Genomic DNA, 23,641 nt, shown 5'->3' with positions numbered 1-23,641 from the left:
ATTTGGCACACAGCCCTTTTACAACATTCACAGCCCATTAACAACGTGAATCACCATTGCCACTGTCTCTCTCCATGCATGTGATTGTTCCTTATCCAGGTCATCTTAGTTTGTCTTCATTGATTGTGTGGTGTTAAATTGCTTCTGAGAAAAACATCAGCTGTGAATAATTAATTTAAGCTAATAAATATTTGTTTACATTTCAGTGCCACATATCTTTATGTTCCAGAAACTTCGACAGCTATGGAAATTTAAGCATGGAATTCTTCTCACTTGGGATGATGTGTGAAAACACCTCTCTGAAAATGATTAAATATTTGTTTTTGGCTTTTGTATATGTATTTTAACACGTTTGCTGTCAACTACGAGTATACTTGTAGTTGGTAAACCAGCTACACAAGCCAGCTACGAGTATACTCATATGACGCTTACCACCGGCAACGAGATTACCGTACTGACCTTGAAGAAGTGAAAATGCTTGGCTTGTGGAGCTAGCATCAAAACTGTGTATTCTTATAGATGATATATGCTCTGCACAAGCCAACTACGAGTATACTCGTATGACGCTGACTGCCGGCAACGAGAGTACTGTACTGACCTTGAAGAAGTGAAATTGCTCGCCGTACAGGAACAGACTATGCCGAAGTATCATGGCAGAAAATGTGTTAATGCTACTTTGCCTAACTCAATATCATTCCTTCTTTCCTTTTATCATGTAGAAACGCAACCAATGGCTATTCATGATCCATATATCTAACATTCAGTGTTAAACTTTCAAAACAAACTTCTTGTCCTCCATTTCATTTCATCTTTCTCTGTTCTTTGAAACACCTTCATGGTGTTTTTCTCATGGGCGTTTCTTCTTAACTGCTTGTCCACATAACTCTTCCTGGGATAATTCATTGCAGGAAAATTCTTTGCCAGAAAATTCACTGTGTAAAATATTCTTCACAGAGAAAATTCACTGTGTAAAATATTCTTCATAGAGAAAATTTCGTGGGAAAATTCGTTGTGGGAAATTTCTTCATGAGAAAATTGAAATAATATTGTAATGATACACATATATGAAAAACAAATGCAAAACAATACCATATTTTAGAAAATATAGTTTCTTTCTGTATTATTTATATAATTCGTCATCGTCCGGTAGCATCCTCTAGCAAGAGGGTTGCAGCAGATGAGCAGCTCTTCTCCATTTCTCTCTGTCTGTCGCTTCCATCATTCTTAAACCAGTCCATTCCACGATGTCGTTAAACCACTCTCTAGTTGGTCTTCCACGTCTTCTCTTCCCCTCAGCTTTCCCTTGTAATATAGTTCTTGTCAGGTGTCTCGAAGAACCTCTCAGAAGATGTCCTGCAAATCTAGTCTTTCTTTGCATAATATTCTTTAACAGTGTTCTTTCCATCCCAACTCGTCTTAAAACTTCTTGATTTGATATTCTTTCTGTATAGCTAATCTTTTCCATCTTTCTATAACACCACATTTCCAATGCATTAATTCTTTCCATATCTCTCTTTCTTAGTGTCCATGACTCACTTCCATAACTTGCAATACTCCAAACTGTTGCTTTACTATTCCAATTCTAACGCCTATTTTAGTGTTCTTGTTTATTAAAATTCTCTTCATTTCCATAATGCCGATTTAGCTTTGCCTATTCTATTTCAACTCTGAAGTTCCTTTCTCTGAGATCCAGCTACCTAAATATTGAAATCTTTCCACTTCTTCTAAAATCTTTCCTCCACATCTTATTTTTATATTATCTCCTATTTTTGTACCCATTATCATTATCTTGGTCTTTTTTGTGTTAATTCTTAGTCCATACTCTTTACAAGAGTTTTCAATTCTTTGAATAATTTGTTATAACCCATTTTCACTTTCTACCATCACTACTACATCATCCACATATCTTAAGTTATTAATGATTCTTCCGTTTATTTTTATTCCTTCTTCTACATCCTCAAGTGCCTTTCTAAACATTTGTTCACTATAAAAGTTAAACAATAATGGTGATAACTTGCATCCTTGTCTGACTCCTCTCTCTCCACTGGGAATTCTCCTGTTTCCTCTCCATTTACACATACTGACGCTATTTGTGACCAATATAATCTCTTTAAAATTTCCAAGTCATAAGAGTCAATATCAGTATTTTCTAGAATGTCAAAAAGCCTTTCATGTTTCACTGTATCAAATGCCTTTTCAAAATCTAGAAATCCCAAAAACAACTTTCCACCATGGTTTAGTGTATTCTCCCCAATAATTCTTAGACAAGTTATAGCCTCTCTAGTTCCTCTGTTGGTTCTGAATCCAAACTGTTCCTCATTCATTTCTTTTTCTATTTTATTCCTAATTCTCTCTAAAATTATTTGCACCAGAATTTTTGCTGTGTGAGTTGTAAGACTTATCGTTCTAAAATTGTTACAGTCTAAAACTCCTGTCTTTTTTGGAATGGGGATAAAAATTGATCTTCTAAACTCCTCTGGTAATTCTTATCCTTCATAAATTCCGTTAATAATTTGCCATAACACTTCCATACCTTTTTCACCTATATTCCTTATAAGTTCTATCTGTATACCATCTATTCCAGGGGATTTTCCTTCTTTCATCTTTTGAATTGGTAGATTCAATTCCTCCCTCATGATGCACAGTCTCTGCCCACTATGTTCTTTCCTTTGATTTTCTCCTCTTTCCCTGTCTTCGTAAAGTTTACTTACATATTCTTCCCATCTCTGTAATATCTTCTCTTTTTCTATCAGAATTTCACCTCTTTCATTCTTGATATATTTATATAATTAAATTTTATTTAACTCCTTCTTATAATGTTTGTATTCTATGTAAAGTGAAATTAATATTTTGTATTTTTCTGATCAGTAAGTTCCCTTATTTCTCTTTATTTCTTAAAATATTAATTTTTTTTTTTCTTACTTAAATGCTACAGGCTCTGTAGATGGGTGTTAATATTTTATAAAAGTGTGATAGGGTGGTTAGGGAGTAAGCACACTAAATTTAATAATGTTTATTGATTTTTGTAACCTTTTACTGTTTTTCTACATATTTAAGACACTCACCAGATGTGATTTGGTTACTGAACTAATTCAGATGGGGTTCTTTGGGAGCATGCAACTAAACTTGTTTTTCAGTCAAGAAGACAAATATGAAATATCTATTGGTGTTGGTTTTCCTTACTTATAAAGTGGCCAAACACTTAGCCAAAAAGCTCTCTCTCATTACTGGTTATGCTTCTTCCCATATAAAAAAAAAACTCTGCATTTCAAATTTTGCTTGTCAAATATGATCCTAAGAGACACTGATATGGTCAGTTTTGATGTAGCCTCTCTATTCACTAATATATCCCTGAAAGAAATCTCAGAACTCATTCAGACGCTCTATCCTCTAGGCTTATCAGCCTTATTCAGCTTCACCATGCACTGTGATTATTTTACCTGGCAGGGAAAACCTACAAGCAGATTGAAAGCAGGCTCTTTCCCCCTCTCCCCCACCAACCATGGGACATTTTGAAAACAGGCCCTAAACTCTACTCCTCTGAAACCCTCAATATTATTATTGTTACATAACACCACCAAGGAATCCAAAAATTCTGAACATATGGCCCATAGAGCCCAGGCATATGACTATGCTATGTTGGCGATGTGTTCTTCATTTGACCACATGGCAGATTTATGTTAGAAATGTTTTTAGCACACCTTGGCAGTCACACCTTAGAATCTGTTTCACGATTGAAAAGGAAAACAGTACCTGTCTGCCTTTCCTTGAACTCCAAACGGATTCTTGCCAGATATGATCCTAAAAGCCACTGATATCATGATCAGTTTGATATAGCCTTCCTATTCACTTATTCACCTTATTCTTTCTAGTCAACAGAAAATCCATTCACACTGGAAGGTACATCTAACATCCAACCAGCAGTATGGTGTTATTAAAACCTATCAAACAGAGCTAGAACCATTTACTTGGACCACATTATCCTTTACACTGAAATCAGTTCCATTCAGGACACATTTTTAGCTAATGGCATCCTCCTTACATTATTAAATTTAGTGTGCTTACTCCCTAACCACCCTATCACACTTTTGTAAAATATTAACACCCATCTACAGAGCCTGTAGCATTTAAGTATGAAAAAAAATATTAATATTTTAAGAAATAAAGAGAAATAAGGGAACTTACTGATCAGAAAAATACAAAATATTAATTTCACTTTACATAGAATACAAACATTATAAGAAGAAGTTAAATAAAATTTAATTATATAAATATATCAAGAATGAAAGAGGTGAAATTCTGATAGAAAAAGAGAAGATATTACAGAGATGGGAAGAATTTGTTCTCCCCCCCCCCCCAAGAAAAAAAAGGAAAGTGAGGCACCTCAGAAGATTTCATCCATCTTAAATGGCAAAGGTATTACATACAGACTTCCTTCTATCCTTAACAAAAATTAGCTAGCTGCACCCTTATCCACTCACCTAAATATCTTCACCATTATCTGGACCACCCTCTGATTTACAGTATCCCTTGCTCCTGCAAGCTTAAATACTTCAAACAAATATGAAGAACTGCTAATATCCATCTAGAACAACAAAGAAAATATGTCCATCTACACTACGGTCATTTTGGGGTGGCAGATAGTGCTATGGATACAGATCACTGCATCTAATGGAAAAAATCTCCCTCCTATACAGAAACAGATTTAAATAAGAGAGACTATTTCTGGAATTTGCCACAGAACTACAAGCACTCCGCTAACTTAAATAAATTCAGGTGCATCACATCGTGAAAAATCTGGGATACCATCATTTTGAGACCTTAAGCATGTCTATCACCACACCCATAGAGGGCATCAGTTAGGACTGTAGAAGCACATTTTTTAATGTTGTTTGCTTTCCTACTAATGAGCCTGTGTGCATATGCTCAGCATATTTATTTGTGCCCACAAAGATGCTTTGATGACCAAGATGAAATATTGGCTTTAATCTAATTAGCCAAATAAATTTAGTTATTAATTAACTTTCAACATCTGTGTATTCCACTAAACATCAACATCTGTACCAGATTACAAGGTAAAGGTAGTCAAATAAAATCACTCTTTTCATTATTTTGAATCAGAGATTGACATACAAGAATTAAATTTGATTGGCATGAGTCATATTATTCATTCAGCTAATGCTTTTATGAATATCTTAAACCACATTAGTGATAAACTGAAAAATATTTTGGCTAATAAAATTGTTATATCTAAGAGTACAATTTCATTCATAATTGATGAATTGACCGTGTTGAGTAAGAAATTCACTTTAATTGTCTTAATTCAAACTTGTATATTGGTCAGTGGAACAAGTTATTCATAAATTTCTTTGCAGACTTGGTTGAATTCAAAAGTATTACTACAAAAGTACAAAGAATTGATTCTCTGCCCAGTTGTCTTTATTTATTATTATTACTATTATTACGGGCAACTCCAGGGAGTCATTAGACTCATCGAGGGAGGCCCCAAATCATATTCATCACAACTATTCGACATTCATACAGTATCTATCATACCTCGCCTTAAACTCATTCACTGTCACAGCATCCACCACAGACTCTGGCAGCCCATTCCACTCATTCACCACTCTAAAAGTAAAGAACCCAGCTCTAACACCTTTACTAACCACACTTTTGCCCAGTTTCCATGGATGTCCCCTAGTCCTCCCACAACCAGCCCTGTTCTCAAAAATATCTTCTGAATTAATTTTATAGAAACCCTTCAGTAATTTTGCAGCTCAAGCTTAATAGTGTTATTCATCCATTTAACCCCTACTTGATTTATTATTCGGACTCTTGGTATACAGTCAACCATTGCCTCCTGCAAACAGTTCTTAACCACCTCCCATGCACTATCAACATCCAGCCCTTGCAGTTTTACATGCCATGGCATTGAGCCAAGCACACACCTAAGCTTGTCATACTTACCAGCCCGGTAATTCCACATGTACCCTGTCTTAATTGTAAATTCGACTCCTTTAGCCACCTCCCAAGTCATGACCTTATGGTCACTCTCACTAAATAGTGGCAACATGGTCATGTTCGTTACAGCTACATTCTCAGTTGCAATTACTAGGTCCAGCACTCTCTGCCCCCTGGTATTTTCCAATACATGTTGCCGTAGATAGTTGTCCCTTAATAACTGCATAAAATCCAATTCCTTCCTCCCATGTGCCCTCTCCTCTTTCCAGTCAATGTTACCATAATTGAAATCACCCATAATAATTACCCTCCTTCCACTCATTTCTTCTATTTGCTTATGCATACTATCCCCACCATCCACTCCATCACCCGGTCTATAGCAGCACCCAATTGTATATTTTGTTCTGCTAGATTCTATCTCACACCAAACAGCCTCAAATGTGCTTTTTTCCCCATCCTGCAGTTCAACTTCTATACTCCTTGGCTGAAGCTCATCAGCTATCATCAATAACACTCCTCCCCCCTTTTTATTCACCCTGTCACTCCTGAACACGCTATACCCATCGCATTCAATCCCACTAGCTTTATCATCTTCTGTCAGCCATGTTTCACTAATACCGACAACCTGTGGCCTGGAAGTGCCAACCATGGCCAAAAACTCTTCCTTCTTGTTCCTAATACTCCTGGCATTAGTGTACATGAATCGCAGAAGTCCATTTGTCCCATCCCTACTTTGATGCCTTATTCTAACTATCCCATTCTGATTTGTTGTCCGTCGTACTCGCCCGGGCATAATATACTCATTCATACACTTAACTGCCCCCCCTAAAGTCTGCATATCTACTCCCCCCTCTTAATAAATCTAGTTTCCCTGAGTCTGTACATCCACTTCCACATCATTCATCAACACTCTTTCAAGTCTCCGTACACCAACTCCATTCAAATGTAACCCATCCATCTTATATAAGTCCTTTCGCCCATTGAACTCATTCCACACATCCACAAATTCCACACCACTCTCCATGCATAACCCACGCATAAAGTCATTGGCAATTATGGCCCTCCTTCTAAATACTTCGCTGTCATACCGCAGTAAGATACTCACCATCCTAAATCTCTCACTCTTCTCTTTTGCTACCTCAAACAACTCACTCACATCCTCTATCATTTCCATTTTGTCCTCTTTCAAATCATTCGTTGCTGCCACGATTATCATCTCTTTCACCCTCTGTTTTTGCAGTCGAATAGATTCGCTGACGTCCTTTATGTTCGCACCCGTCTGGTACGACTTCGTTAAACTCTCAATTATTACGCCTCTTAATAGCGAATCCCCATACAGCACTCGCTCCTTCATTTTATTGACGTTTACGAACATTTATTATTTGCCGTCACAGACTTCCGCCAGTTATTTGTCGGTACTTTCAACAGACATTTTCCCATACGCTCCAGTTGTCTTTTGGCTCTGTGTATCGCGCCATTCAAACGGGCAATTTCGCTACTTGCATTTATCTCACCATTTTCATTATCGATCAAATCATCCATTCTTTCTGTGTTTCTACCTTCATTTACACTTTCAGCGACGCTCTCACACCTATCTGGCACTACCACGCAATTCTCTAGCACACTGCCATTTTCTACATTCTGACTATCGTTAACGATATCAGTCTCGACACACGAAACACACTTGAAGTCCTCATTCTCTTTACACTTTCTACACATATTTATTCCACTATCACTTTCTAACCAGACTCCCACCTCTCTTCGCAAGGCATACATCTCACAGACAGCACATTGCATAAATTCGTTTACATCAAAACTCTTAAACAAACATGGCGACCTGGCCACCATTTTTTTCTTTATCGGTGCCATGTGTACGCTATCTTTTCTTAAAAATAATAATTAAAATAACAGAAAACACGCAAAAATTGCACAGACACACCAAGAAACAAAAAGCAAACAACACTACTTAAAATTCTAGTAAAATATCTAATGTTAAAATGTTAACACAAAATAATACTAATCTTTTCAGGAGCTCTCGACAAACCAACGTCTAATCAGTGCGACACCAAGCGACATATCAAAGCGACATATTCGTATGGTATGTTGGAAAACTCTAAAAATCTGACTCAGCTTTTGTCATGAGTAATGGTACATCTATTATAATGGGTTGCAAAAGTGAAGTTGCCAAATTAATAAAGAAAAAACTCTCTTCATTAATCATGTAGCATTGCTCTAATGCTATAGAGCCTCTGTAGCTCAGTCGGTATAGACGAAGCCCTTTGGTCGGAAAAACCTGGGTTTGATTCCCGTCCATGATGTAAGGAACCTTTATCTGGTCTCTTTCAACTAAAGGTGAGTTAGCCAGTCTCATATGGAGGCAGAGGTTTTTTTTCACCTGGAAACTTGGATTTTTCATCCCTCAGAACAGGCAAATTGGCCCGTGAACACACGTATCTACAGTCATAAAATACATACTTAATCCCTTATTAGGAGGGCTTAACTAGTACAAAGGGATGGTGGAAGAATTGGGGAACCCCCCCCCCCCATACAAATAAATAAAATTGCTCTAATCACCAGCTAGAGTTATCAGTTGGTGATCCTGTGAAATCCATTGCAGGTATTAATAGATTTAACTCATTTATTGCTTTATAGTGCATCACCAAAAAATTGAAGATATGTGCAGACTTGTTTGATATTGAACTAGTAAAAAAAATTAGAAGAATTTTAAGCACACAAAATGGCATTGAGTTTCCACTCTGTTTGGTTGTTTGGAATGACTATGAGACATTACTTAATCATTTCTAAGAAGCAAAAAAATCATTCATATGAAGACCAAGAAAAAATGTATAACTATAAACTGTTCATTGGATTTAGGCTTAATGTGCAGTGCATCTCAAGAGGGTCAATTTGGACTTGTATAAATGTTTTATAGATCTGTATAGAGCGAATATGAAAATGGAAGACGTTGTTGTATAACTTTTTAGAGACAAAGAATTCTATGACAGTATTACAAAGATGGCTCCAAAGTTGCCAACGTTCTATGATTGGAGGAGTTTCATAGAATAGATTACAGGAATTGTTCTACAATTGATCCAAAAGATTCTGTACAAATTGGAAAATCATTAGAAAGCAGTCAGTTGAGAGTAAATGTGCTTATTTTTTCCTAACTTGATAGGAAACAGTGGCCTGAAGTCACCTGATACTCCCAAGTGACATTTGATAAGAGCAAAGTTGAAAAATTGTCTATTAAGCTTTTAGATGAAAGAGGTACAATTCATAATTTCAAAAATACCTTATTTAAAAGGTTTTGGAAAAAATTGAAGTTTTTCATGAACTATTGAGTCTGATACCAGTGATAAAAGTGGAAATGTATGTATTTGTAGTTCTTTTTTACAGTTTGTTAAATTTGACACCATCATTTAATTTCTGAACGACCTTTATGTTGGCTATGTATCATTTTGATGCCAAGGCCACATCTACATATCACCTTACATTCTTGATATGCTTTAACAAGTGAATGAGGATTTTTACAAATGAATCTGATTATTAGCCCAACCAGAGATTTGTTAATAACAAAAACAATTTCTTCACTACTACTTATTAAAATTATAGATCTACTGCTGACATTCTTTAATCCAGCAAAATATGTTGATTCTTGGCTGCTTCAAAAACATCATTCAGCACTAGACACAAATAGTAAAAAAGAATTCAGCATGTTGTACTGATTGAGAGCTTAATAAAAATTTGGAATTTATAATTTTTTTTATAAAAAGTTATATGTTTTACTTGATTTTTTATATGTTTGTACAGTAAATTTATGCTTAATAAACTATGTTATATATTAAATTAGTTGTTCTTATTCCAGAAAACATTATCACACCATGAAATAATAGTATAAGTACATATTTTCAGTTCTTTTTTCATATCCTTTAATTTTCAGTGTATCCTGTTAGCAAAGCATGCATAGTATCACCCCCCCCCCCCAAAAAAAAAGCACTGCTTGTATGTGTTCATCAATCTATCTATCTGTGTGAGTGTATATTTATATATACACTGCTTGGAAAGAAGCCAACAGACACCCCATTGGCAAGGTGCATCATGCCATGTAAGGAGTTACATTTGTAGCCAATATATAAATTGGAGGAATATGATGCTTCCAAGTCAATGCAACTATGTCCAGATGAAATGGCTGTGAGAAGGGAACTGGTGGAGTTTGAAAGAGGCATTGTGATTGGATGCCATGTTGCATGCCTATCTGTTCCACAAATTGGGCGATCTCGGGTGAACAATCAGTGACACCATACTGAGATGAAAGTGTAGAGAGTTAACTGCAAATGCTACCCAAAGTGGACAACCAGCCACACTCACCAAACATGACCATAGGGTGCTATGAGAAGGATATGTAAAAACTACCATTCCTTGGCCAATACATTGAAAGAAATTGGAGTTCTAGGCATTGACTGGAACAGAAATATCTGTACAAAAGCATTCAGAACCAAAGCTCACTAAATGAGTTGCCATGGTAAGACCACAATATGCAGTCCCACATAGCCCAAACCCATATGCAGTGTCATCTTCAGCGGTGCATTGCTTCCTATTTTGTTGGCATATCTTTGCAACTGACCATTGTCTCTTTCAGCAAGACAATGCAGCTTATCATAAAGCTGCTGCTGTAACTTGTGGCTTGTGGACATGAATGTGGGATGAACTGGAGTGTTGGGTGAGGTGAAGGGACCCCCCCCCACACAACAGTCCATGGCCTCAATTATGTGCCTACTGGAAGAATGGTCTAATATTTCCATTGATCACTATGCTTGCGGAAAGTATTCCCCATTGGATTGCTGCAATCATTGCAGCGAAAGGAGGTCTTGCATCTTATTAAGGTGGGTGTCATTGGCTGTTTTCCTCATACTATGGTTTCTGTTAACTTTATTCCAAGCATTGTATGTGTGTGTGTGTGTCTATACACACATACATAGTATATTTATACCCCCTCCTTTAAAAAATGCTGCATGTATGTATATATATACTGTATGTATTTATATTTTTCCTCCTTTTTCAAGGTACATCAAGTGAAACATCTGCTCATCTTGAACAAGAAAAGTACATGTCTGCAATTGTCAAAGCAACACCTTTGTCTTCTGTTAGACCATTATCAGGTGGAGAAAGTGGAATGCATGATTCCACTCTTAGTATCACGTCCTTAGTTCTTGGAGCTGGGGGATTGGACAACTTTCCAACGCTTACACCTGAGATTGCCCGTAGAGCCAATCCTCTTCAAAAAGCTGTAAATAGTTTAAGATCATCTGGTGGTAAAGGTGGGAGACGTATGTATTTGTTGTCCTTCTTTATGTTTTGTTAAATTTGGAACCATTTAATTTCTGAACCTTTATATTAACCATGTATCATTTTTTATTCTAAAATAACATATTGATACTGACTTACAATCTCTGAAAAGATGTGATTTATTATCTCATCTCATCTTCCTTTCCCTCTTTTACCTTGCGGTGTCGAGGGTTTATTAATCATCGAACCTCAAACCGTTCACAGAATAAGGTGGTTAGCCCTACGCTGCAGGGTATCCTATGTCTGAAGTGTTGAGTTCTCTAGGCCAGTTTGCCTGCTTTGCAGGATAAACTGGGGAAAAAACCCTACTGTCCATGGAGAAGACCGGCTAACTTGGCTATGGCTGAGGAAGATCCTTCAGCTCCTCACGTCACTGACGGGAATCGAACCTAGGACACTCTTTCCACAGGCATATGGTTGCGATGTGCACAGCTACAAGGCTAACCGTGCGGACGTGCTTTATTATTATTATTATCATCATTATCTGAGACTCTCCAGGGAGTCAAGAACTCATCGAGGGAGGCTATAAATTACCCAAATCAGCTATCATACCTTCCCTTAAATTCATTCACACCAGATGCACTCACTATCCCTAAAGGCAAATTATTTCACTCACTCACTGCTCTGTGAGAGAAAAACCTAGCTCTTACCGCTTTCTTGACAGCGAATAAGCTTAATTTCCATGATTGTCCTCGTGTTCTCTATCCACCTTCCATATGATGAAAAATTTTATCAGATATCCTATAACAGTGGTGGCGAACCTTTTTATGTCCGCGTGCCAAAAGTTTACAAATTGAGTTGCTGACATGCTGGTGCGTGCCAAAAATTTACAAATCAAGTTGCTGACGTCCTGGCATATCAGCAACTAATTAATACAACACTAATTAATTAATTAACATTAATTAATACAAAATTAATTGCAGAATTTTATTTAAGTTAAGGGATATTATATCCCATATTATTTCTTAGCCGAATAAGAAACTCAAAGCGTTTTGTGCCAAATATAGAAACTATATAAAGTTTGGCAATTCCAAGCATAAGCAAATACCTGGATAGAGCAGCAACTGACCCTTGAAGGTAGAGCAAGCTCCGATCACTATTCTTGATATTTACTCATAATGTGAACTTAACTCCTAGGAGCTATATTATTGTTCAACATTATGAGAGAAAGTCACTAGCCAGACCGGTTTCGACCTTTTTTGAGGTCTCATCAGTGAGTAGGTAGACCAAGTTTGTAATGAACAGAACTTACATCCCTTCTGTGAGAATTTCCAAGAGGTGTCCTATTAAATTACTAATTATAATGAAGATCCAAAGGCTTCAATTCGGCGACATAAACTTATTTGACAGCGAATAAGCTTAATTTCCATGAATGTCCTTGTGTTCTCTACCCACCTTTCATTATGATGAAAAATTTCATCAGATATCCTATAACGGTGGTGGCGAACCTTTTTATGTCCACCATAAATAAGTTTATGTCAACATAAATAAGTTTATGTCGCCGAATTGAAGCCTTTGGCTCTTCATTATAATTATTAATTGCAGAATTTTATTGAGACAAGTTTAAAAATTGATATAGAATTTCATAATAATGAACACATAATTTGACATACACATTGTCGTATACAAATCAGTATTAATCTATTATCAATTTATTAATTTATCAATATCAATATATCACTTTATTAATGAGATTTTTACTGTTGTACATTAGATGCCAAATGCTTTATATCAGGTTCATATTTTGTCACTCGTGCGGAACTAGATAAATTCATCAGTCATTCTATTTCTTAAACTGTCTTTTATAAAATTCATTTAAAAAAATAATGACTCACAAGCATATGTAGAGGAGAAAATTGATAATATAGCCATCGCAACAAAAGGTTTCAGGAATGGCATTCCAAGTTCTCAATATTTCCTCTTCTGCATTCTTTTTAATTGCCCCCAATAATCAATCATTTTCCATTATTTCCAAGTCATTTCTCAAATCGACAAACTTTTGTTTCCATATAGAACTAGATTGAAAATCGATTAGTTGCATTTCTATATCTTCCAAATTGAGTTTATCTGTTGATGTTGTGTCTGGATGCAAAATAAATTTTGATGTCTCTGCAAATTGCCTGAACTGCGTAAATCTTGAAGAAAATTCATTGATTATCGACTGAATAACTGTAGAAAACTCTTTTGTCAATTTAACTTGATCTGTTTTTTCATGATATTCTAGATCTGCAAAGACTTTTTTTGTATTTGGAAAATATTGGAAGGTATTGGAAATTATGTCACGATTAAAAATTGGTAATTTAGTTTCGAATGCTTTGATTAAATCAAACATGACAATAATTGTCTTATTAACACCTTGCAGTTTAACATTTAATTCATTTAAATGTAAATACAAATCAGTAAAAAACATTAATTTCGAAAGCCATTCGACGTTCATTAATTGAGTGTATTTTTCAATGATTTTCTCATTATGTAAAAAAAGTCTGATTTCATCTAAACACTCAACAAATCTTTGAAGAACTTTCCCATGACTTAACCGTCAGACGTTGTTGTACATAAGTAAACCATTGTACACCTAGTTTACCTCACTTAATAATTTTATAAATTTTGGTTTATTTAAAGCGTGTACAGATATAAAATTGACTAATTTTGTTACAAGGTTCATAATACCTTCCAGTAGCTTGAAACTAGCCTTTGTGCATAAAACCTGCTGATGTATAATGCAATAAAAACCCAGAGTTGAATGTCCAATACTTTCAGTAAATAAATTGACAAAACCATTTTCCTCTTCACTCATACTGTGAGCACCATCAGTAGTTACTGATACAATTTTGGAAAGATCTATTTCTCTTCCAGAAAGAGCATTTACAACTGCATTGCAAATGTCTATTCCTTTTGTTGTTGTTGCTAATGATGTTAAATTGATCAATTCTTATTTGATATCATTCCCAACACATTAATGAATAAAAATTGCTAAACGAGCTGATCCAGTTATGTCAGTACTCTCATCAAGACAAAGAGAAATAAAACTAGATGATTTTATATCATTTTTTGCTGATGAGTTATATTTTTAGCCATTTCTATGATTCTATCTTTCACCGTGTTTCTAGCCAAAGGCGTATCTTTTATTCTTTGAATAATTTTTTCCTTGTTTTCAAAATCTTCAAAGAGAACTGGTGCGCATTTTAACCATGCTTCTTTTATATATTCCCCATCACTAAAAGGTTTCCAGTGTTTAGCAATTACATTTGAGGCAAAAAAACTAGTAGCAGTTATATTTGAACGACTGCTGATAAATTTCATTAGGGTTATTGACTGGATATTCCTATTTTTAATTGCCCGAGCAACAAATTCTTTCTCTTTGTCCTTGCTTTTCTCAAGGAGCGATTTATGGTTTGTCTCATAATGCCGTTTTACTGACGATGTTCTGTACACAACTGTCCTGGAACATAAAATGCATATTGGTTTATTGTCTTTATTAAACATGCCATACTCTTCAGTCCACCAGCTTTGGAACTCTCTGCTGCTTGACTGTGATAATTTTCGTTTTTTATTTTCGCCAGCCATGTTCGGTAGAACTGTAACAAAATAATTCAAAACTTAAATCAAATGCATTTTTTATAGTTTCAAAAAGATCAACATTTTATTATATACCTAAATTAAATTATCTTTATAATTCTCATTTACAGTAGCAAAACCAAAACTGCACATACGCAACAATAATGCACTTGCCGCTGCATATTTCTGCCTACTGGCGGATGCGCGGTGCGAAATACATAATGAACGCACGTGCGATTAGAAAAGGGAAAAGGCAGGGAATCCTATTGATCAGTCATTCTCAATTCTTTTTCTATAGACTGTATTTTTATTTATTCTGACTGTATTAGAGGGCTCAGTCCCAACAAACTTACTTGTAAATACCGTTCCCATTTTTTTAAAGTTCATACATTAAACTAACATAAGTATTAATATTATATAAATTAAGTGGATATTAAATCCAACATTATTTCAAAGCCGACTACAGTAACTATAGAATTTTTGTGGGAAATTTGACGAGTGAACGTATGGGAATACACTCGCCGCCATACTACCAGTTGCTCTAGCTGCTAAGGCAACTCGTAGTATGGTGGCGAGTGTATTCCTGTAAGATCTCTGGTCAAATTTCGCAAGAAACATCTATAGTTTCTGTAGTCGGCTTTGAAATAATGTTGGATTTAATATCCACTTAATTTATATAATTTTCCAATGTGAAGCCTTTTGGCTATTTATTTTAGTAAATAAGTATTAATAATTAATTATGACATAATCATAAAGAGTATTATTCTCGTAGACAGGCTTATACGTTGGTTATGCATTATTAAAACAATTAAGGAATAGAACAACGTAGTTAAGGATATAAATTAAATTAAACTTTAATAAATATTTTCCGATATTTCGGCAATGTCACATTGCCATCTTCTAAAGGAACTTACAAAAAAAGCACGTGCACGTAGGCACTACAAACACAGTAACTGGGAATGAAGAGATGAAGCTATTGTTCTCCTAAAAGTCCTGATGGTGCCCTCTAGCAGGCTAAGTAGGTGGTCTTGGCCATTGGGCTGAAGGTCTGCTGGTAAGCCTCCCAAATTTGGGGCAGTTGCATACAACCAAATTTGTTGAGGTTTGGAGAATTTCTTATGGCTGAGGCTGATTCCATAAATAGTCTTTCGTATTTGTATTTGCTCCGGTGTATTACTGTAGCTTTCTTCCACCGTATTCTGTGGCGTGTATCCAGAGCATGGTCCGCAAGACCAGAATGGCTGTACTTGTGAAACCGGATGTAGTCCTTGTGTTCAGAAATTCTGATATTCGCTGTCCTGCCTGTTTGGCCAAAGTAAGACAGATTACAACTGCAAGGGACCTGGTATACACCAGGTAGGTCTAGGGGAAGTGGTTGGTCTTTAGTGGAGCGGATAAGGGATGCCAATTTTCTGTAAGGTTTGTAACAGGAGGTCAGGTCATGCTTTTTTAAGATTTTGGTAATCTTTTCCGAGGTGCCTCGGATGTAGGGAATGGTGATGGATTTAGAGTAATCCTTGTTGTGGAGGGGGGGAGGGGATCTGTGGTTTGTAGGTTCTAATATTTTTTGGACTTTTTTTGGGGGGGTAGCCATTGGCTGAGAAAGTGTTGAGGATGTGATTTAGTTCAGTGTTTAGGGCCAAGTCGTTTGAACAGATTAGTTTAGCCCTGTTGTATAGTGTTTTCACTACTCCATATTGTTGTGTGTGGGGGGGTCTTCGACGGCACGAATAGCTTCGTTAATGTCTTCGTAATGTTGTTAAACTCAGCCCATTTCAAAGCCAGCATAGGAAAGCTTACACTCCAACATACTGACATAATGGTCAGCTTTGATGTCTCCTCTTTATTCACAAATGCCCACTCAAGGAAATTCTAGAGCTAATCCAAGCTAAATTTTCTCCCGATATCTCAGCCTTATTTCAGTTCACAATGAACTCAGGCTATTTCGTTTGGCAAGGAAAATTCTACAAACAAATAGACGGGACAGCCATGGGTTCACCACTCTCCCCACCCTTGGCCAATTTCTTTATGGAGACCTTTGAAGAAAAAGCCTTAGCCTCTGCCCCACAAAAACCAACCATATGGCTTCGCTATGTTGATGATGTGTTCGCTATTTGGCCACATGTCTCTGAAACACTTCTCTCCTTCTTAACACACTTAAACAACCAACCCCAGAATCAAATTCACCCTGGAAAAAGAGGAAAAAAACAGCCTCCCTTTCCTAGACACACTAGTCACCCGCCAGCCTAATGGAACCTTGGTTTTCTCAGTTTACAGAAAACCCACCCATACAGGCAGATACATTCACCAACAATTCTCCCACACACAACAATATGGAGTAGTGAAAACACTATACAACAGGGCTAAACTAATCTGTTCAAACGACTTGGCCCTAAACACTGAACTAAATCACATCCTCAACACTTTCTCAGCCAATGGCTACCCCCCAAAAAAAGTCCAAAAAATATTAGAACCTACAAACCACAGATCCCCTCCCCCCCCCTCCACAACAAGGATTACTCTAAATCCATCACCATTCCCTACATCCGAGGCACCTCGGAAAAGATTACCAAAATCTTAAAAAAGCATGACCTGACCTCCTGTTACAAACCTTACAGAAAATTGGCATCCCTTATCCGCTCCACTAAAGACCAACCACTTCCCCTAGACCTACCTGGTGTATACCAGGTCCCTTGCAGTTGTAATCTGTCTTACTTTGGCCAAACAGGCAGGACAGCGAATATCAGAATATCTGAACACAAGGACTACATCCGGTTTCACAAGTACAGCCATTCTGGTCTTGCAGACCATGCTCTGGATACACGCCACAGAATACGGTGGAAGAAAGCTACAGTAATACACCGGAGCAAATACAAATACGAAAGACTATTTATGGAATCAGCCTCAGCCCTAAGAAATTCTTTAAACCTCAACAAATTTGGTTGTATGCGACTGCCCCAAATTTGGGAGGCTTACATCAGCAGACCTTCAGCCCAACGGCCAAGAACACCTACTTAGCCCGCTAGAGGGCACCATCAGGACTTTTAGGAGAACAATAGCTTCATCTCTTCATTCCCAGTTACTGTGTTTGTAGTGCCTACGTGCACGTGCTTTTTTTGTAAGTTCCTTTAGAAGATGGCAATGTAACATTGCCGAAATATCAGAAAATATTTATTAAAGTTTAATTTAATTTATATCCTTAACTACGTTGTTCTATTCCTTAAGTGTTTTAATAAAACATAAAGAGTATTAATACACAATGTATACGGTATAGCATGTCGACAAATATAAAAGTACGCATATAAATTAGTTATCAATCACAGAACTAATGCTACAATATTGTAGTTTCCTCAGGCCAACATCATTAAATTAACTTCTGGTAAGTTTCATTGACTTATCCCATTCTGATCACCAAAAATTTATAATATTATTCAGTGTTAAAATTGATTATTGTATTATTAAATTGATTTTAATGATGTTGGTTTGAAAAAAAAAAAAAAAAAATGGTAGTGAGAAAAATATTTATGCATTGTAACTTACCATAGAAGTCAGCGGAGCAGGGGAAGCAGCAGAAGGATGTCAACGTGTCTGCAAATGCTTACCTTCGAATATTACTTGCCTTGCGTATAACTGGCACCCCTGATTTCACTTTACGAAAAAAGACATTAAAAGGTTTTGCATATATACCTCCCACACAAAAAACAACATTCCCTCCCCAACAGCCATTATATACTGTAGATGCAAGAAAAAAAAATAGTTTTATTGTATCCCTGAATAAGGTACAGAGGCTTTTGCAGTCTGTGTAATATATTTCTCAACAAATAGTGCAATTAGAGATAGCTGGAATAAAAACAGCGCCTAACTAATGAATCACATGTATCCCCCTCTCACAGAAACTAAGCTGTATAGGCAAGCAAAACCATATGTTGCACCAGAAACACAGTATCTAACTAAAACTATTGTCCAATTTTTCAGTTACACGAAATAAATGTTTGATTGCATTTGAAATTTTCAATGTCATTATGACAGATTGCAAAGGCTAACTTCAAATAAAATTCTACCACGAATTGAAACATGCCATATAATGCTTGTGTGAGTTCCCCTTCGCTCGAAGGCAAACAAGGCAATAAAAACTAATTATGGGTTGAAACTTTGTGTGAGTTGAGCCGCTGGTAATGAGAAGTTCTGTCGGAACGATAAGCGACACCCCATCGTGAATGTCTTAAAACTAAGAAATATATATAATGAATGTTGTTATGACAGTTACTATGGAATTCGGTTGAAGAGAATTAGCATTTCAACTCAAAAATTGTCGGTTCCATTTGTCTTTAAAGGGTCGCGTGATCTTTTGTTAATACCGCACCAATGAAATTCATGCCTTCATAGCTGCTCTCTCCTGTAAAACAAAATTTAACTTGTAAGTATTGTTACAATTAAAAAAAAAAGGCTGAATAATTTATAAGCGTATAAAAGGATATCACATGTAAATCGCTGACGTGCCAGCAAAATTCTCGGGCATACCACCTCTGGCACGCGTGCCATAGGTTCGCCACCACTGTCCTATAACATTCATTCAAAAGTTTATAGACTCCTATCATAATCACCCCTGTTTCTCCTATTAACCAGAGTCTGTAATCCACATACTCACAATCTGTCCTCATAATCTAAATCCCTTAATCCAGATATAATCTTTGTAACTCTTCTTTGCACCTTTTCCACAGCTTCTTTATCCCCTTGGAATCTGGGAGACCAAATCTGCACACAATAATCCAGGTGTTGTCTTTTCAAAGCCTTATAAAGAGGCAAAATGACTTCCTTATCCTTACATGTCAAGGATAAGGAAGTCATTCGCTTCAACATACCAATTATCTTTTGAGTTGTATTTGCAACTTTCGCTATGCAACCTTTGAACTTCAAATTCCTATCCGCCAATACGCCAAGATCCCTTGCCTCCTCAGTTTTTTGTAGCATATTCCTGCTAATATAATATGCTGCTGGAAATCTCATCATGCCAAAGTGCATAACTTTTCACTTACTAACATTAAACTGACAGCGATTTTCGTTTGCTCAAATTTCCAACCTATTCTAATTATTTTGTAAGTGCTGAATATCAGTAGCATCCCTGATTGCCCTGCCTATCTTCGCTTCATCGGCAAACGATTGCACATCTGATGTTAGACTCTGCCTGATGTCATTAATGTATAGATTGAACAATAATGGCCCAAGGACTGAACCCTGAGGTATACCACTTAAATCTGGCAGATTGACACCCACTGTATACCATTTTTTGATATCTGTCAACCATCCCCTGATTCAAGAGTTTATATTCCACTCCCATATTCTCTAGTTTTTGCTACAGCCTTTCGTGTAGTATCCTAACAAATGTCTTAGAAAAATCCAATATCATAGTTATAAAGTTACATTTATATAGTTATGTAGTTACAATTATAAAATATGAGCAAATTGCCAAAACATGACCTTCTTTAGTAAACCCATGCTACTCCCTTGCAGAGTATAGCATGTTTGTCTACCCATTTCTGTATGCAAGTTCTTACCAACTTCTCTAAAATCTTCACTACTACACACCAGAGATACTGATAGGTCAGTAGTTAGACACATCAGTTTTTGCACAAACCTTGTACAATGGAATTATCATACATTCCTTCCATTCCTATGGCATCATTCCTGAGCTAAGAATCAAGTTATACAAACATGTGAAAGGCCTAGCCAATTCAGCTGAACATTCCTTTTAGCAAATGGACTGATATTCCATCTGTCCCAATCTTATGCAGATTATGCAACAGCTCTTCAACCTCATTTTATGAACCTCTAACTCTTCATCTAACGTAGCAGTAGCACTGTGCACCATGTTACATATACCTGGTTGATATATCTTAGTAAAGGGAGCACTCATTAATTGAACAATCTCATTAGCTTCTGACACTAGAGTATCATCTGCATTCAATAAAGTTATTCTTTCACATTCATTCTTTCTTTTGCTTGCGGCATAACTATAAAATTCTTTTGGATTGATTTTAGCTTGCATGGCTAATTTCTTTTCATACTCCGTTTTAGCTTTTCTCACAATAGTCATTATTTTATGGCCTGAGTTTTGTATATTTCATAACTCCTCTCATACTTATTCTCACAATTTCTTTCCACATCTTCTTCCTGCAGATTTCTTGCTTAATAAGGTTGCACATCCATTTCACTCCCAACCTATTTTTTCTTCAAACACTAGGGATACATTCAGATACTGCCTCATTTAAGCACTTTTTCAAAGATTCCCATGCATTGCTAATATTTTTCCCATTCAGTAACTGATACCGTTGGACCAAAGATAGTACTCTCCTAAGTTGATCATAATTTCCAGCTTTGTAGTTCAGCATGTAACCTGTTTTAATCAGAGCATGGGCATCAATACAATTAGATACTTCCCAAGAAAGTATTACATGATCATTGTCACCAATGGATGGCAAAATAGCCATATTCTTGACAGAGATCCCTTCTGAAGCTATGAGCAAATTCAGCACCCTTTGACCTCTAGTTCCTTCTTTCACATACTGCTTGAGAAAGTTGTCTCACAACAATTCAATAAATTTCTCTTCTTTCTTATCATGGGATTTCTCATCTATCCAATCAATGTTTGGAAAATTAGCCATAATGATCACTTGTTTGGTACACCTAAGGCTAAATTGGCGATGCTACATTTGCTAAAATTGAATTTGCTACAACCTTGCAGCTGAGCTGCCAGGTTGTAGCAACATCCCGCCATATATTTCACACCAGATAGATTCAAACTCACAATTACATGGGGCATTGTTACCATCATTGTTTTCTTGCCTTTCTACCCTAATCAGACTTAAGTTATCTGATATCATTAGTATTACTCCTCTTCCTATTTCTTCTGTCATTGCTAAAAATAGTATACCTTACACTCAATCCCAGTTAACATATCAGATTTTGATAGCCAGTTTCACTAATGCCAACAATCTTAGGCCACATCATATTCAATAAAGCAAAGAACTCAACCCCTTTGTTTCTGATGCTCCTGGCATTTGTGTATAGACATAATAAATTACCACTTAGATCATATCTAATTATAAGAATGGGTTATTTGACCTTGTTGTAGAACTATCTCTTTTCCCTCCCCAGACGTACTTAAAAGTTATCATTAAAATTTTCATTAATAATAATGATAATATTATCATGGAGCCCTTCAACTCCTGCTGGGAGTTGACGTGCTCATCAAGGGGGGGGGACCCATTTTAGTTATTCACAGCTAAGTACATATTATGTCTGTTCTTCCATGAGGACAACCTAGAGCTCACAAACATCCTAACCACACATAGATTATTTCTTTAAAAAAAAAGTTTTGAAAAATTCATTCATTGACAATAAATTAAGAAATAGTGCCAAATACTCTTGTAGTTGACTGAGTGATTTGGATACCTGCTCCCCAGCCAATAAGATGCAGATTCAGACTCCACTCTGGGCTTGAATGCATGTGAATGTCCTTAAGTGGAGAAAGATGAATGTAAATGCCCAGTGTGAGACTATTACCCTGTTTATTGGAAGTCTGAAGTTCTAGGTAAGGGTTTCTGGATTATGTGAAAATGTAGATAAAAAATAATTTAAAATTCCATAGCTATACAACCTTTTGTAGGTGGTGAAGCTGCATAAAAAAAAAATAATTCATTATTCGCCATGGAAAACAAATCAGGAATTGAGACAGACCTCTGTTGACAAATTTAGCCTAGCTTTTAAGTCCTTAAAAATACTGTTTCATTGGCACTAAAGCACACTATTTCTTGCTAATGCTAAACACTTGGCACACGACAAATGATGTCAGTGGCATAATAAATAATCATCTGTAGTTCATTGGCAAGATGCTCACTATTTGTATAGTATGCTTTCTGTGTTCAAGTCTAACTTATGTCACAAAATATGCAAACATGCTCTTAAGAACAAATTGGTAGGGTAAAGTGTGTTATTTTTAGGCTAAAGCTGTAATTTATTCATAAATTAATAAATTTGATTAACGGGACCATATGCGGCCCGCGACGAATATTTTTGCAGCCCAGCCAAATGTTTGACAATGGAAGTGATTACTACATATAGCCATGTTGCATGCATTTCTTTACACGCAGGTAAACCATTTCCCCCGCTATTTCTACTAGCCGATTATATACCTACTATCACGTGCCACGCCCACGTCTAGTCATCAGTCTTGTTTGGTGTGCGTAACAGGAAATATTTCGCTTTTGGTGAACAAGAAAAATAAATTTATTTACATTACGCTTATTAATTTGTGCAGTTATTTAGTGTCTGGTAAGTTGATGTTCAAGAAAAAATATCAGTTTTTATTAAAATATTCTATTATTTTATTTTAACGATTATTACTTTTTATCAGTCCTTTGTATTCAGCATGTCTCTATCGAAACCAAGTGATAGTAATAAACTTACAACTGTGTGAAGTTTACTTTGGAATGTGACTCAATCAATAGCCCTCCCTTTCTGACTGCTTTAATTGAAATTAAAGCAGCCAGAAAGGGTGGGCTATTGATTGAAAGCAGCCATGAATTAAAATTCTGTGTGAACATCTGCTTATAACATTCAGTATTCTGTCCATCCGAAACCTTCTGATAGTACCCCTGATGATGTAAGTTGTACGACTTTCAAAACTTGTCAGGTTTTAATTGCTTAATTTTATTAAACTCTTTAATTATATCATAATGTGGTCTCAATACCAAAAACTTCTCACAAAATTCATAAC

At 36.2% G+C, this 23,641-nt stretch overlaps 1 protein-coding gene across 1 annotated transcript in view; it reads left to right on the top strand.

Moving 5' to 3' along the window:
- Nucleotides 1–23,641, top strand: part of Sbf (SET domain binding factor) — a 631,948-nt gene that overhangs the window by 396,986 nt on the left and 211,321 nt on the right. The window contains 1 exon segment of the mRNA XM_090414822.1: nucleotides 11,025–11,288. Coding sequence (XP_090270948.1) covers nucleotides 11,025–11,288 — 264 coding nt within the window.

The sequence above is a fragment of the Typopeltis vanoorti genome, chromosome 25 (assembly GCF_054136105.1).
Source record: "Typopeltis vanoorti isolate ZY-2024b chromosome 25, IOZ_Tvanoo_1.0, whole genome shotgun sequence".
In the NCBI taxonomy this organism is placed as follows: domain Eukaryota; kingdom Metazoa; phylum Arthropoda; class Arachnida; order Uropygi; family Thelyphonidae; genus Typopeltis; species Typopeltis vanoorti.
The sequence above is the reverse complement of the archived record's forward strand: the minus strand, read 5'-3'. Positions and strand labels throughout refer to the sequence as shown.